Source organism: Tympanuchus pallidicinctus, unplaced genomic scaffold (genome assembly GCF_026119805.1).
Source record: "Tympanuchus pallidicinctus isolate F22 unplaced genomic scaffold, pur_lepc_1.0 scaffold33, whole genome shotgun sequence".
NCBI lineage: Eukaryota > Metazoa > Chordata > Aves > Galliformes > Phasianidae > Tympanuchus > Tympanuchus pallidicinctus.
In genome coordinates, this window is record NW_026294751.1 from 441,017 (window position 1) to 455,371 (window position 14,355).

At 56.9% G+C, this 14,355-nt stretch overlaps 2 protein-coding genes across 8 annotated transcripts; one reads left to right on the forward strand and one right to left on the reverse strand.

Moving 5' to 3' along the window:
• Window positions 1-612: 612 nt before the first annotated feature.
• On the reverse strand, window positions 613-6,492 carry AZIN2 (antizyme inhibitor 2). 6 transcript variants are annotated; one of them, XM_052698884.1, is made up of 10 exons: window positions 5,529-6,490; window positions 3,922-4,087; window positions 3,652-3,825; window positions 2,752-2,924; window positions 2,502-2,633; window positions 1,992-2,157; window positions 1,717-1,879; window positions 1,535-1,641; window positions 1,077-1,291; window positions 613-904 (listed from the first exon to the last, which is right to left on the reverse strand). In XM_052698884.1, the coding sequence occupies exons 1-10, from the start codon at window positions 5,903-5,905 to the stop codon at window positions 763-765; spliced, it is 1,815 nt and encodes a 604-aa protein (XP_052554844.1). In that variant the 5' UTR covers window positions 5,906-6,490; the 3' UTR covers window positions 613-762. The 6 variants fall into 6 exon arrangements, with proteins under 6 accessions (XP_052554844.1, XP_052554843.1, XP_052554845.1 ...); XM_052698883.1 differs by having other exon boundaries at window positions 1,535-1,647; window positions 5,529-6,489; XM_052698885.1 differs by having other exon boundaries at window positions 1,535-1,879; window positions 5,676-6,490.
• Window positions 6,493-6,599: 107 nt separating this feature from the next.
• On the forward strand, window positions 6,600-13,282 carry AK2 (adenylate kinase 2). Of its 2 annotated transcripts, XM_052698935.1 has the most exons (7): window positions 6,611-6,749; window positions 7,091-7,216; window positions 8,913-9,023; window positions 9,120-9,214; window positions 9,762-9,834; window positions 10,408-10,603; window positions 12,486-13,282. In XM_052698935.1, the coding sequence occupies exons 1-7, from the start codon at window positions 6,636-6,638 to the stop codon at window positions 12,491-12,493; spliced, it is 723 nt and encodes a 240-aa protein (XP_052554895.1). In that variant the 5' UTR covers window positions 6,611-6,635; the 3' UTR covers window positions 12,494-13,282. The 2 variants fall into 2 exon arrangements, with proteins under 2 accessions (XP_052554894.1, XP_052554895.1); XM_052698934.1 differs by lacking the exon at window positions 12,486-13,282 and having other exon boundaries at window positions 6,600-6,749; window positions 10,408-10,811.
• The last annotated feature ends 1,073 nt before the right edge of the window (window positions 13,283-14,355 follow it).

Sequence of the window (14,355 nt, forward strand, 5' to 3'; positions counted from 1 at the left end):
AGCGGCCCTCTCCGCTGCGGCGCCCCCTGCCGGCACGGAGGGGAAACCGTCCGCCGCGCCCCAGCGCCACCTGCAGGCCTCTGCGGCACCCTCCGGGCGGCCGCGCCCCGTGTCCCATTGTCCCGCGGTGGCTCCGGTGCTCCCCGCGTCTCCCGTGCTTCCAATGTCTCGCAGGATCCCCCACTGCTCCCGGTATCCTCCAGTGTCCCCCAATGTTCCCATTTTCCCCCACCGTCTTCCAGCGCTCCCTGTGTCCCCAGCCTCTGGCTTTCAGGCTCTCACAGTGTTACAATCTTTGGCTTTTATGGCCTCCTACCACAGGGCTGGGACAACGTGGCACCAGGGCCAGAGGTGTTCATTAGGGCAGGAGGGTTCATTAAGGCTCCCAATGAGCCTCAGCCACCCCCTAGCAGCACACATCCCAGAACCACCTGCTGTCCTCACATCCCCCCATGCCCCAGGGCACCTCCAAGGCTGGGGACAACAGCTTTGGCATCTCTAATGAGCATGGCCTCATTATGCGGCCAACTGCTCATCTGAGCCGGATCTTCCGCCACCTCAGGCACAGGGAGGGGAGGGAACGCCAGGGGGGTCCTCATGGCAAAACCCGAGCCAGGCTCAGCACCCATTTATTACCATAACTCCTATGAAAGCACCCAAACCCGCTGAGCACACCGTACAAGCAGGAGGAGCAGGACTGTGCTATGCTGAGCTCTGCCTGCAGCCCTGTGGGTGCAGGGTGCTGGCGTGGGCCTTCCCTGCTCAGATGATGCTGGCTGGGGTGAAGACCGGGGGAACGCAGAGGGACTCCACCATCTCCCAGCCGCATGAGAGCGGAGTGCAGGCGCTCTCATGGTCATCTTCTGCTGGCGGTGGCTTCCCCTGGAGGAGCTGGAGGGCCTTCCTGCAGGCACAGGCACCCAGAGGGAGCAGGAGGCACCCACTCATGAAATGTCACAGGATGGTTACCACAGATCTGCTCCCCTCCCGCAGGCAGGGAGCCCAGATCAAGGGCAGCTCAGTGTCTCCAACTGGCTGTCTTGCCCTCAGCCTGCTCACACAGGGCTCTCTCTTACCAGGCCAGGCGGGACATGGCATAGGTGACGTGTGGCCGGGGACACCCACTGCACAGGGATGAAGTTGCGATGGTGTAGGCACCCATGTCCTGGAAAATCAGCCAGTCCCCATCCTGCAGCTCAGGCAGCTCTGCATCATTGGTAATCTGGTCCTCCGCATGCCCTAGGGGACCCCTGAGGCTGCTGCTGCATAAGAGGTGCTCTTGGCAGGGCTTCTACAGAGGACAGATCATGTGGCCACATGAGAGAGCATCTGCACCACAACACCAAGCAGTTTTACACAAAATAAGACTCTGGCCCCAAAACAGAAGGACCAGCTATCAGTCCCAAAAATTCTTCTTAGGGACTGCGCAGATCAAAGCAGATCTCACAGCACGGGAGGAGCACTCAGCAGCAGAGGACAACAGGACATACCACGCTACTCCGCAGGGCTCTCCCCAGCCAGGCTGGATCCTCACCTTGTGCAGCAGAGGCTTGGGGCAGGGACTGTCAAACAGGACACAGCTGAAGGTACCGTAGATGCCATCGCTGAGGTGATAGACAAGGCTCCTCTTGCTGCCAGACTCTTCCCCTGGGGAGAAGGGAGAGGCTCGGGGGCACATGGGCACAGAGGCAGATCCATCCCGTGAATCCCACTTACCATCAGAGCCTGGCTGCTCCATGGGAACCTCTTCCTTGCCAGTGATGCTGGCTGCAAAGGTGAAGGCTGAGGTGACATAGTATCGCCCCGGTGTGGCAACAATCTCCACCCCACAGCCTTCCGGGAAATACATGTCCAGTGCAGAGTTTATCACAGCAGCAATCTGGATGGGAAGATGCACCTGGAGTGAGCTCAGTCATGCTGCTCAGCTCAGGGCAGGGAACCAGCTCCAGTCTCACTCTGCCTGCCCAGAGCCAGCACTGGGAGGCACATACCTCCTCAAACTGGGCTCTGGTGTCCTCGGTGCCAGGAAATCCCCCTCCGATGTCCAGGAGGTGCATTCGATAGCCCAGCTCTGTGCCCACATCAAATGCCAGCCGTGCCTCTGCGACAGCCTGGGCAAAAACCTGGGGCTCCAGGCTGTGGCTCCCAAGGTGAAAGCTGAGGGCACAGCCTCTGTTCAGAAGGGCTGCCCATTCCACGGTGGCAGAAGGGGGACATGGCACTGAGAGATCCCCACCACAACAGCTCTGTGCTTCCCACATACCTTCCTGGGAGAGACTGCCCAGCCCACACCACTGAGCCGCCCTCTGCAGGCCAAACCTGCCCCAGATTGGTGCCAACAAGGGACATCTTCCCTAGGTGCCAGCCCCCACCTCACTGCCCGACCATCCCGCCCTGCAGTGCTCTGTGGACTCCTGAATTGTTCTAGCAGGGCAGAGCTCCCTGCAGGGCTGCCCAACAGAGGCTCAGCACCCTGAGGGGACAAGGACGACACGCCTTACCTGATGCCAACAACCTCCACATCTTGCTCCTTTGCTGACTCTAGCAGGCGCCGGCAGGACTTGAGCGTGGCCCCAAACATCATGCTTGGATGGGCAGAAGGGCTGGGGTCAGCAGCAATACCCAAAAGCATCCTGCACAGCAAAAAGCACTGTTGAGTCTTTGGGCCTCCACCAGCCCACAGCCACCTCTCCGAATCCCACCGTAGACCCCCAGTCCAATGCTGCCTCCAGATTCTGCACCAACACCCACCTAGCTTGAGGGTGGCTCCTGGCCACCTTGCTCAGCTCCACCTCGTTGTCGAAGGTCATCAGCTGCACACCGTGGCTGGCTGCATATTTGACGTGGGCAACCTGCTTGCAAGGGCTGCTGTAGAAAATCCTGTCAGCTGGGACCCCGATGCTTTGAACCTCTGCAATCTCTGTCTGCAGGGAAACAGCACACGTGAGGCCTCTGGGAACAGCGCTGCTGTGCTGGGCTGTGCCTGGCTGCGGGCCCCGGCCAGCTTGTAGCACTGCAAAGGGCAAACCGCCAGCACCGCAGCCTGAGTTTGCTCAAGAAAACTTTCCTAATCTACCAGAGCTCACAGGGGTCACTGTGGGCTTTGTCCTGACATGGGAAGGTTGAGGCAAGGTGTTTACATGCAGCACAAGACCAAGAGGAGAGAAAACAAGCAGAAAAACTGAGGAGGCGCAGGTTTGGCATCTTCCCTTTGAAATGCAGTGAGATCTGAGCTGTAATGAATCCCCACACTTTCTCCCCCTGGCCACATGTCCTGTTCAATTGTGTGCCAGCAAGTGGCTTAACTTTGGTTCTCCTCGGAATCTGGCCATCAGCAAACGGCGAGCAGGACGGAGCAGGAGCTCTGCGCTCGCTCCTAAAACCGCTGAGAGGGGACGGCGGCGGCAGCGGCACCCCAGGGACGCGCCCTGATCGCAGCCACGGCTGCCAGGCAGGACAACGGTTAGACAGAGAAAATGTCGGTGAAAGGGAGCGAGCCTGAATCACCGGACAGCAGGACGGGGCGTCCTGGGCTGTGTGGGCAGGGTTCTGACAGCAGGGGGAGACTCTTGCTGCTGCAGATGCCGGCTAGCGAGCGGAAGCCCCACGCGTGCCCGAGGAACGCTCATCCCGAGCCGCTCCCCGCCGCACCTTGTTGGCGCAGGCAAAGCCCGCCCCCAGCTCAGCCAGCAGCCGGATCACCGCTCCGCCGCTGTTGCACCTCACGGGGAAGTAGGGCTTGACGCGGGGCAAGGCCTTCAGGAAGCGCACGTGTTTCTTCACGATGTCTCCGAGGTCTGCCACGAAGAAGGCCTGCCGGTCACCCTACGACGAAGCTGAAGTGAGCGGTAGTGGCTGCTCTGCGACCCCCTGCTCCAAGGGGGGACGGACGCAGAGCGCGGCAGAGCTGCCCGCCCTTACCGCCCGGCACAGCTCCAGCAGGGTGCTCTCCAGGAGGTCCCTGCTGGTGAAGCCCTCCTCCACCATCGTGAAATTGGATTCGTTCAGGTACCCGTTCATGGTCAAGGTGTGACAACACCAGCGCGAAGCCTCCTCGAGCGGCTCCGGCTCCTCAATCTGCAGCACGCTGGGAAAAAGAAAGGAAATGTTAGAGGCGGAGCTCCGGAAAGTCCAGCAGTGCGGCGTCCCGGCTGGTCCCCAAAGCGCCCCCAGCCCTGCGCGGTGTGCGGGGAGCGCTGCCTCCGGAGCCCCCGGCTGTTCTCCTCCAAAGCGGCACTCAGAGCAGCGCTGGGGTTAAAACGCGCTCACCAGGGGGAGGAGGCGAGTTTCTCTGCAGTGCAGAGCTCTGTGTTTTTGTTCACAGCAGCTGCCTTTTTCAGCAGCACTTCGGCACCGGTGCCACGAACAACAAAGCCAACTTCACTGTGAAGCCAGTGCTTTATATATCCAGAACGCGTGTTTTTGTGCTTCGGCATGCAGTTAGACCTGCTGTATGTTTCAGGGGGAGAAGTTTCCTTGTGGTTTTCAAACTGCCAAAGTCTCAGACCCACTTCTGGCCACACAAGCCTCAAGAAAAGCAAGGCATTTCTAAAGAACGTAGCACTCCTAGACGTGGATCCATGCTGTGCTTGCAGTTTCACTTCTCTCCCATGACACAGTGTGTGGAACAAGAGGACAAGCTAGGCAGCACGGTTGTGTTTCCTGGCTCACACAATTCATGGAGCAGCTTTAGCAGCCTCTTTCCTTGGATCCAGCACATCCCATAACCCAGGGAGCCGCAGACCTAACACAGGCTCACAGGAAACATTTCCACTCCAATAAGCCAGGTCTCGCCACAGGGCTTTTACAGGAAAATTGTCCCTCTGATCAGAAGTGAGCAGGAGACAAACATTTCATTTCTCAGAGCTGAGCAGCACCTCCTCCTCTGCAGGGACCTACTTAGAGCATTTCAGATAGGCACCGGGAGAAAAACCACACTGACCCCCGAGCAGCAGTGTGTTGTAACACATTGAGCAAGCACCAGCAGCAAAGCCCAGACACAGGGAAAGAGCTGGGAGGCTCTAGGGGCTCTGTACTCATAAAAGGAGAGCAACTCCGCCGGCCTCACCCTTCACCCCCCAAAGGCATTACAGACCATTCTCGAAACTCAGTGCCTCCAGGCACTGCCCTCTGTTCCCCTCCTCCCTTGCCTTGAGCCAGGCAAGCCAGCAGCCCCGCAGCTCTGCCACCTCAGGAGGCATTTCAGCAGACTGTGGCCATGAGGCTCCCGCGAGAACAAACTGCCCTCAGCTGCAGCGGCTCATCCTGCCCCGGTGCCCCGCCTGCCCCGACACCCTAAGCCAGCCAAGCCTGCAGGGGGGGAAGCTCCTCAGCCTTCAAGTCTCAGCACCCTCTCCTGCTCTGCCTCACAACCGTGGCCGTGGCAACCGAGCCCGGCCAACCCCATTGGCTGAGCCGCCTCCGAGCATCCTTCATCCCTTTCCCGGAGCACAGCGAGCACCATTCCCCCCCCCCAACCCCCCGCTCCCATGGCTGGGGCTGCCCCCGCGGACACTCTGGGTTCTCACCGCGTCCCCGGTAGCTGGTCGCTCATCCCCAGCCGCGCAGCACAGAGCTGTGAGCCTGCCTGCAGCCCGGCCCTGCTCTGAGGATGCTTGTGGCTGCGCGTGCATCGCGTGCGCGGGGATCCTTGGGGGGAAGAGTGCCAAAAATACCTCTGAAGCACCGCTTCCAGGGCAACGAGGCTTTGTGCAGATAAAAGCTGAGCAGCGCCTGCCTGGTAGGGATGTTGGCCGGGGGAGGTGGGCAGGGAGATGTCAGGGACTGACTCTGCCCTCTGTCGTGCTGCTGCCAGTGTTTCCCAGCAGCAGAGCCAGCCCTGCCAAACATGCAGATGCCCCGTGTCTGCCTTCGCCTGCATTCGTGCACTTGGAAATGGCTCCATGGCTCCCTCCCACTCACACCACAGGCTGAGTGGATTTTTTTTCTACTTCTTCTTGTTAATTTGCAATTCCTGCTCTCTGGTCACTGAGAAGACAACACTCAGAGCACGGAGGAGCAGCTGCCCCCCCTCCATACAGGAGATGAAAGGGATCCGGAGCTTTTATTCTTGTATTCAGCACTGGCTCCGTCATGGCCTCTCCTGGCAGCCCCGGGCAGGGAAGCTCTCTTCTTCGGCGGCATCCTGCCCTGTTCCACCCTCAGTCGGGCACCAGGAGCAGCCGCAGCTATAAACGCGCCGTATAGAGACACTCCCTGCAGTGGGGCATCGGGTCCCCGCAAGCGCTGAAGGCTTTTTGTGCCCACACCGCGACACGGGCAGCGCAGGAGCAGATCCAGATGGAGCCAGGGCAAAGCAATTCAAAGCAATTCAAAGGGGGCGAGCGAGCCGGCTGCGTCACGGAGAGCTCTCAGGCTGTGGCCCAGCAGCGCCGCACCCGAGTTCCTCCCGGAGCTGCTTTAGTCCCTGCGTAAGGAAAGCCTCGCGCCGGCAGCTCGCACCCAGCACGCTCCGCACGGCGGCGACCCCCGCGCCCGCACAACGGCCCCCGCTTCCCCGCGCACGGCCTCGTCCGCGTGGCCCCGCCCACCGTCCCCGCGACCCCGCCCACCACTCGCGTGGCCCCGCCCCCCACGTGTCCGCGTGACCCCGCCAGGCGCAGTCGGTGGCGGCCATGGCTCCGAGCGCGCAGGCGGGGGGCGGCAGCGGGCAGGCGCCGGGCGCGGGAATCCGCCGGGGGATCCGCGCGGTGCTGCTGGGGCCGCCCGGCGCCGGAAAGGGCACCCAGGTGAGGGGGCGGCCGGCTGAGCCCGGGCGCGGCGCGACCTCCTCGGGCCCGGCTCCACGGGCCTGTGCGTGGCAGCCCCGCGGGGGCACCGGGCGTGCGGGCCTTTGTCGCGGCCCCCGTAGGGTTTCCTGGAGCCGCGCGTTCCGTCCCGTCCCGCTGCCGAAAGCGGGGACGAGGTCCGGTCGGTGTGATTCTGGGTCTGGGGGAGCCCGTCCCGGTGGGAGCCAAATCGGAGCGGCCTCGTCCTCTCCTTGCCCGGATCCGAGCCGGGCGCTGCGCCGCGGGGCCGCCGCTGAAATCACCGCGCTGGGCGCTCACCTTCCGTCCGTCCTTTCCTGCAGGCTCCGAAGCTGGCCGAGACGTACTGTGTCTGCCACCTGGCCACGGGGGACATGCTGCGGGCCATGGTGGCCTCGGGCTCCGAGCTGGGCAAGCGACTCAAAGAGACGATGGATTCCGGGAAGCTGGTGGGTAGCAGCTGGGGGGACAGACTGACACATCCTGTACCAGCAGCAGCCAAAATGCACCTCCTTGTCAGAAGCCCAAGTGACAAAACCCAGTATGTGCAGGAAGGGCAGACTGTAGGGTGAAGGCGACGTTCTCCTTATTACCCTGCAGGAGGAGTGTCCTGTAAAAGCATCCTCCTCCATCAACCTTCTCCTTGCTTACCTGCAGCCTCTGTGTCCTCACTTGTTCCTTTCAGTCTTGGAGCTTTCGCACACGACACAGTTCCAGTGTCACTTCACATTCCAGGCCACTGCAGGGTTGACGACTTTCTCCTTTCATCTGCATCCCAGATCTTCTGCTTGCCTGTAACTGTAACATGAAAGCGGACTTAGGAATGTTGCTGTGGGAGTTACAGCGTAACAGTGTAATGCTGCACAAAAGCCACTTGCATCCCAGGGTTAGGTTCTCTAGCACATTTCTGTTCTGGAGATCTAATTATCTTTCAAAATTACTGAGATCCCTTAAGGAAACCTGAGGGGCAGCAAACCACGGTGCCTTGCCCCACAGCGAAGCAGCGTGGGCAGATGTGGGGCATTGCGGCTTGCTGCCACTGGCTCATAACACCCCGAGGAGACTGCAGGCTCAGGAACGAGGTGGCACACGTCCAGCTTTAGCTTAAAGCGTGCATTGCAACACTGAGCCTGGTTGTGAAAGATAGGGACCTTATCTGGTGAGCGCTGGTATCTGCCGCCTGTGTGAGGTGCGGGCGCTGTGCTGCTGTGTCCCGTGGGTGCTCTGGCCGCCCGATAACTCAGCTGGGAGCACAGCAGCACTTGGATCTGGGATGGTTTTTTTTATGCTCAATTATGTGTTCATCCCTTCCCTGAAAGGGGTAATCAGGAAAGCACAGAAGTGTTGCTTTACCCAGGCTGCTCCCCACCCACTGCTTCGTGGTCCGGTTTGTGTGCAGTGACAGCCTGCTCCTGGGTCCTGCTGGGTCTCAGCTGTGCATACTGGAGGAAGCAGCACTGCTGATGATAAGGAGAGCTGCTATTGGAACAGACACCCGTTCTTGGGGCTGCAGCACCTGGTAGTACTTCTGAAATGCTGCAGCATAGAGAAGGCACTGGTTCCAGATATACTGAGGTGGTGATGTGGGAAGAGCTGCCCAGCAGGGTCAGAGTGTCAGCAGCTATTTGGGCATTTACCTTCACACATGGTTCACAAGCATAATGAACAATTCACATGCTTTGCCCTTCCTGGCCTGGCCTGCTTGCTCAGAGATGTGTGAGCGAAGGAACAAAGTAACAGGAAATAAAGGTTATGTTGGTATCAATGGTTGTACTGAGAATTGGCTTAAGAAAAAAAGAGAGAGAGATCTAGGGAATTTGTCTTAAGATTGATTGCCCATTTTGAAATACAACCTTTGCACCAGAGCTGTAACTTCACTGTTAAAAGTCCCTGCATAGGCCGGGGTGTCCCTGGTGTGCAATGCCTCGTGGGCTCGTCGGGTCTTCATGTTGGCACCAGGGGCCCTGGATGTGGGCATGGCGGAGCGTGCAGCTTTCACCCTGCTACAGCAGTGACCTGTGATTCTGCCTTTGGGACTGGGATCGGCCGTAGGAAGGCTCTGGTGCAGGCTGGGTGCTGGCACAAGTACAGCTGCTCTGTAGGTCCTGCTGCCTGTTGACCACGCAGCCATCTCTCCTCTTGCAGGTGAGCGATGAGATGGTGGTGGAGCTGATTGAGAACAACCTCGACACCCCTCCCTGCAAGAACGGCTTCCTGCTGGACGGCTTCCCGCGCACGGTGAAGCAGGCTGAGATGGTAGGTGAGCTGCTGCTCGGGCAGCTCTTTTCTTCTGGGAGATGGGGAGCCCGTGGTTTGCATCTGCCTCTCTGAGTTGGGCGTTTGCTTTTGCAGCTGGATGAGCTCCTGGAGAAGAGGAGAGAGAAACTGGACTCCGTCATTGAGTTCAGCATCCCTGACTCCTTGCTCATACGGAGAATCACCGGACGGTAACTCTTGTCTCCCAAAAGCTCTGGGGCTCCTGGTTCATGGGAGAGTGTCCTTGTTTGGGATCATTTTGGTCATTGTCACAGCACTGAGACCAGCCCTGCAGTTAGCCCTGTGTCAGAAACCTGCTCTGTTTGAGCCTTCCATGCCTGGGCCAATCTGAACACAGCCTGTTGCTGATATGAATCAACAACCTTGGTGACCCAGCTCAGCCCTTAAGCCTGCTGTCTGACAGCTAATATCTGCTTCTCTAGTGCTATTACTTCTCCCTTATGCAGGCCGTTTGGGCACTGCTGAACCTCCTGTTCATGATCAGTCCTGGCTGTGCAGAGATGCAGATGTCTCCTGCTGTTTGCTGTGGCACCATCACCTTTGTGCTCCTCCACTTCCTAGTACAACTTTATTCCAAGCTCTTGAAGAGGCCGTTGGTACCAAAATAGCTAGAGAACATTCTCCTAATAGCAGGTTTTTCTGTGCTGATGAATGGCAGGTTCAGGAGACCTCATCCTGGCACAGGACCCCTTTGCTGACACTTGCTTTCTGTCTTAGGCTGATTCACCCAGCAAGCGGCCGCTCTTATCACGAGGAGTTCAGACCCCCGAAAGAGCACATGAAGGACGATGTATGTGAGCTCCGAGGCCGCAGCTTACCTTGCTTTGGGTTTAGCTGGTGCTTTGCAGCATCTCTGGAAAAAACTTGTTTCCTTTTCTCCCACCTTCTGTCCCGCCTTTCTGGGGAGCGTGGGGATCTGCTTGGGCAGCCGAGGCCAACAGTACTGCAGGGAGCAAGGCCTAGAGGGATGAGCGAAGGGAATGGCTGTTCTGTGGAGCCCGGGCTCTGCCACGTCACAGCTTGGTGGCCTCTGTCCTTAGCTGAAGTTGCAATGGGTCCCAAATGCTTTCCTTCCTGGGGAGCAGCTGTAGCTGGCATTCGGTCCTGGGGCTCCTTTTAGCGAGCAGAATGGTGTGTGAGGGAAAGACCATCGTGCTGAATCCTTCTCTTCAGTGACGGCTCTGGGACTTGGTTTGGCTGCTTTGGGTTCACGCCGCTCTCCCACGCTGACCTGGGGACTCAGCTCTGCAGCGCTGCATTGCGGCCCAGCCTGGAGCAGGGGAGCAGGGGTTGCAGCTGCACAGAGAAGGGGGGAGCGCAGCAGGCTGCAGCTGGCTGGAGATTGTCCCCTTGCTTCTCCCAGGTCACTGGAGAGCCCCTGATCCGCCGCTCAGATGACAATGAAACAGCCTTGAAAACCCGCCTGAAGGCCTACCACACACAGACCTCCCCCCTGGTCTCCTACTACAGCAAGCGAGGGATCCATACTGCGGTGGATGCCTCCCAGTCTCCTGATGTGGTGTTTGCTAGCATCCTGGCAGCCTTCTCGAGAGCGACATGTAAAGATCTGGTTATGTTCATTTAGGGCTCCGTCCCTGATGGAGCTCACCCTTGTCTGTCCTTCTCCATCTCTGTCTCTCTTTCTGTCTCTCTCTGTCTCCTCGGGGCCAGGAAGAGTGAAGAGCTAAATAGAGTAGATGAGGAGGGGTGATGCAGCCCGAGGCAGGACTCTGCTAATTCTCTATTAAACGAGCTGAACGGTTTCCATCTCAGTGTTCTGGACGTCGGTCTGTCCGCAGGTGCGGGCGGCTCGGCCCCTAGAGGTCGCAGCGCGCCTGAGCGCAGCTGTCAGAACTCAGCTCTGCACCCTTGTGCTCTGGCTTCGTTGTGGAGCTGCAGCTCCCCGGGAGAAGCAGCTGTACTTCCAGCTATTCCTGGCTGCTCCCAGAGGATGAGCAGCTGTGGGAGGCAGAGCTTGGCTGTGCGTGCGGCCTGCTGCTGCTCAGGGCTGGGTGAGGACTTGTTTCCATTGAATGCACGTTACCCTGTGGGACAGCAGGTTCCCCAAGAGCGTGGTTTTCTCTCCGTTCTGATGCTGTTTGTGGCATAAAAATAGGGTGAAAGACAATGGGGGTTTTCAGTTTCTCATTTGTGGACTCAAAACTTTTTCCAGTTCAGGTGTGGTGAGGCATGGACTCCAACATGAGAAAGTATTAGTGAGAGGCTTTTAAGAAACAAACAAACAACACGAAGTCTCTGGTCAGGCTGCAGTCACTGCAGTGATTTGATTTCTGGAGGACAAGAAAAGGACTTGGATATCAGTTCTATTCTTGCATCCTTCCCTTGGCTTTGGCCAAGGAGATGAAGGTGTGTTGAGTTTCCCCTGATCCCAATGTCTAAATAAAGCCTTACTGCAAAACATGATTTTTTCAAAGCCCGGGGGACAGAGTTGTTGACCGCTGGCCTCGTGGCCCTTCAGCCAATGACCATTTTTGTGAGCTCATCTTTCTCGAGCAAAGTCAAACAGCTCGTCCTGGCTGTGCAGCTCTGCTTGCTGCTTGGACGTTTCGGTGCCATTACGCCACCACGAACAACCTTGCAAGGCTGGTGACAACCTTTGTCCACGCGTGCACCCAGCCCTGCCTAGAAGCTCTCACTGCAATGCAGACTGGCCCAGATAAAACTTTGTCCTTTGGCCTGACGTGTGTGGTTAGTGATCTCATGTTCCTGAGTCCTCCCTTTCAAGGAAGATTTCGCGTCTCCCTCTCCTCCCCTGTGCTGGGCTGTGTCAGAACAGGGGCTCGGTCCTCTGAAATGCCTTGGTGTTTCCTGATAATTACTCTTTTGTCTGGAAATGACTCTGTCCTCATATGTTCTTTCCAGGAAAACGGCCCTCTTCCTTTTCAGCAAACTGGAAATAATGCTAGAAACTGAAAGCAGTTGATTTCTTGCTCCTGAAAGCGTGAGTGTGCAGAGAGGGGATCTGAAAGTAACCAGGGGTGCTGGTTTCATCAGCTGCCTGAGTTTCCCCGGATGGCTGTTACCTCAGCACTGGTGTTCTCCCAAGAAAAGGCTTCAGTGTGCAGGAAGGTGGGCTGAGCACTCGGTGCAGGACTGCTGTGCTCTGGGGCAGAAAAGATGTGTTAGAGCTGCCTCTGCCTCTCAGTGATGTAAAGAAACTGACTGGAAGCAGCTTTTATCTTGGCTTCTTGAGAGAACCAGAGCCACAGTCCCCTAATGCTGTCATAATGCAGGGTTCCTGGCCAGCTGGCATTCCTGAATCTGGTTGAGGTTTCCACAGCAAGAACAGTGTGCTCTTCCACTCTCCACTTCTTTTTCTCCCTTGTGTTTGCTTTGCATCCAGCTCGACAGCCTTTTATGCCATAAACCATTTTGGTTTTTCCCTAAATGTATTTTTTTCTTTGTTCCCATTTGTTCCAGCTGAGTGACTCCGTGAACCAGATGAGACCTCACCAAACGCTGCACATTGCTACGTCAGCCATTGCAGCCTCCCCCTGGTGCAGGGGAGGCAGGGAGGGCAGCTGGGAGGGGGGATAGATGGGAAGGAAAAAGGAGGTGGTAAACAAGGGGATTAGGGGTTGGCTTGGTTGTTTTTTGTTTGTATTTCTTATTCAGCGGAATCATTCTGAAGAGGAGGTGGCCTTCTGCTTAGAAACCAGTGTTTAGGAAAGCAAAACTATTCGAAGCAGCATCTCTAGCAGTGACCAGAGCCCGGTCACAGATGCTGGCAGGCAGGGCCAGGTACCATTCCAGGCTTCTCCAGGGCTTTCAGTGCTCATCTCACTGGTTCTTAGAAGCTGGAGGCTATTGAAGGTTTGCTGTGATTTCTAAAGCTGCTTCCTGTCAGCGAGGACCAAAATGAACAAAAGACTTTTCTGAAGTAGAAAAGGAGGGAGGGAAAAAAAAAAGAAAAAAAAAAAAGGCTGCTGTGTTTTCCTGAAAGTTTTGATGTTCTTGTTCTGCTGCATTCCTCCACCCAGCACAGACTTCCCCACGTTCTGCTGCTGCTGAGCTGAGGGCTGTGGTGCTGTGTGAGCAATCAGGTGGCTTTTCTGTGATCTCGACCAAGCTGGAATTCACAAAATGCTGAAGAAATGCAAAAGAACCTTTCTTAATCGACTGCACAAATAACAATTGGGTTCTTTGCATTTCTTTTAGATCAAATGGTGCCTTGTCTAACCTCTGAATCAACAATAAAATAACCCCTTTGCATTTTGTATCTGTTGCTGTGTCCTTTTGACCTGCAGACATGGAAGAAGGGAAGCAGGCACATACTAACAGAGGTGGGGGGTGAACCTCTGCCCTGATGCCATTCCAAGGACGTTTCTGTGCAGCTTAAAACACGGCCAAAATCCCTTCTGCTCTCTAATGAGGGTTTCAGTGCTTTGTATCACCATAGCAATGCCTCTCGCTGACTTTGTGCCTCTTGTTTCTTCGTGCACGGCGCTGGAAGCACAGCTCTGTATGCTGACCATCTGTGGTCAGAGCTCCTCTCAGGTATTTTTACAACTGATGTCATACCCAGCCTTTCCTCCCTCTTCCTTTCTAATTGCTGGTGGGGGGAGGAGTTGCCGTGATTTCCTCTCTTGCAGTAACTGTGAGCCAGATGCTGCCTTCTGTTTCCTCTTGTGCCTTTCATACCTTGCTGCTCACCTCCCTCCTGACCAGCGTCTGTCAAACTGCACAGGACAAAATCTGCTGGGATGAAGGGTCTGCAGGCATTTCTCCCGTTATCCTGCCTCCATAGCATCCCAGGCCCTGCCATGGGTTCTCAGGAATCCCAGAGGAAGGTGGTGCTGATGAGAAGTCGTTTTTTCTCCAGTGCCTTTGGTCCCAGGCGGCAGCTGCTTGCAGCTGAGGCTTTGATTCAGGCCGTGTGACATCACAGCCATCACGGGGTCAGGCTGCCTGTGCCTGCTTCCTCCAGAAAGGACTGGTCCCTTCGGCACCACTGGGTGCCATGCAGTCTCTCTGTGCTCTGATGGTTTTATTATCTTTCTGTACTTCTGATCAGCACTTTCCATCTTTTGAAGGCAAGCTTGTTTCTTCTGCATCTGTGGTGTTCTTCCCTTCTTTCTTTTGATGATGGATGTTAAATTATGCTCTTCCTCATCGTTTGGGAGTCTGTCCTTTTGCTGCTTGCCTACTGTTGTTCTCAGAACCTGTTCTGCCTGCTCCTCCTGTGTGTGGGATGGCAGCTCTTGGCTCTCTGAGCTGGGCTTCTTCCAGCTGATCGCCAGCTTGCCCAAATGCAGAGCACAAAATGAATTGTTGTGAGGAGCTCACGCGA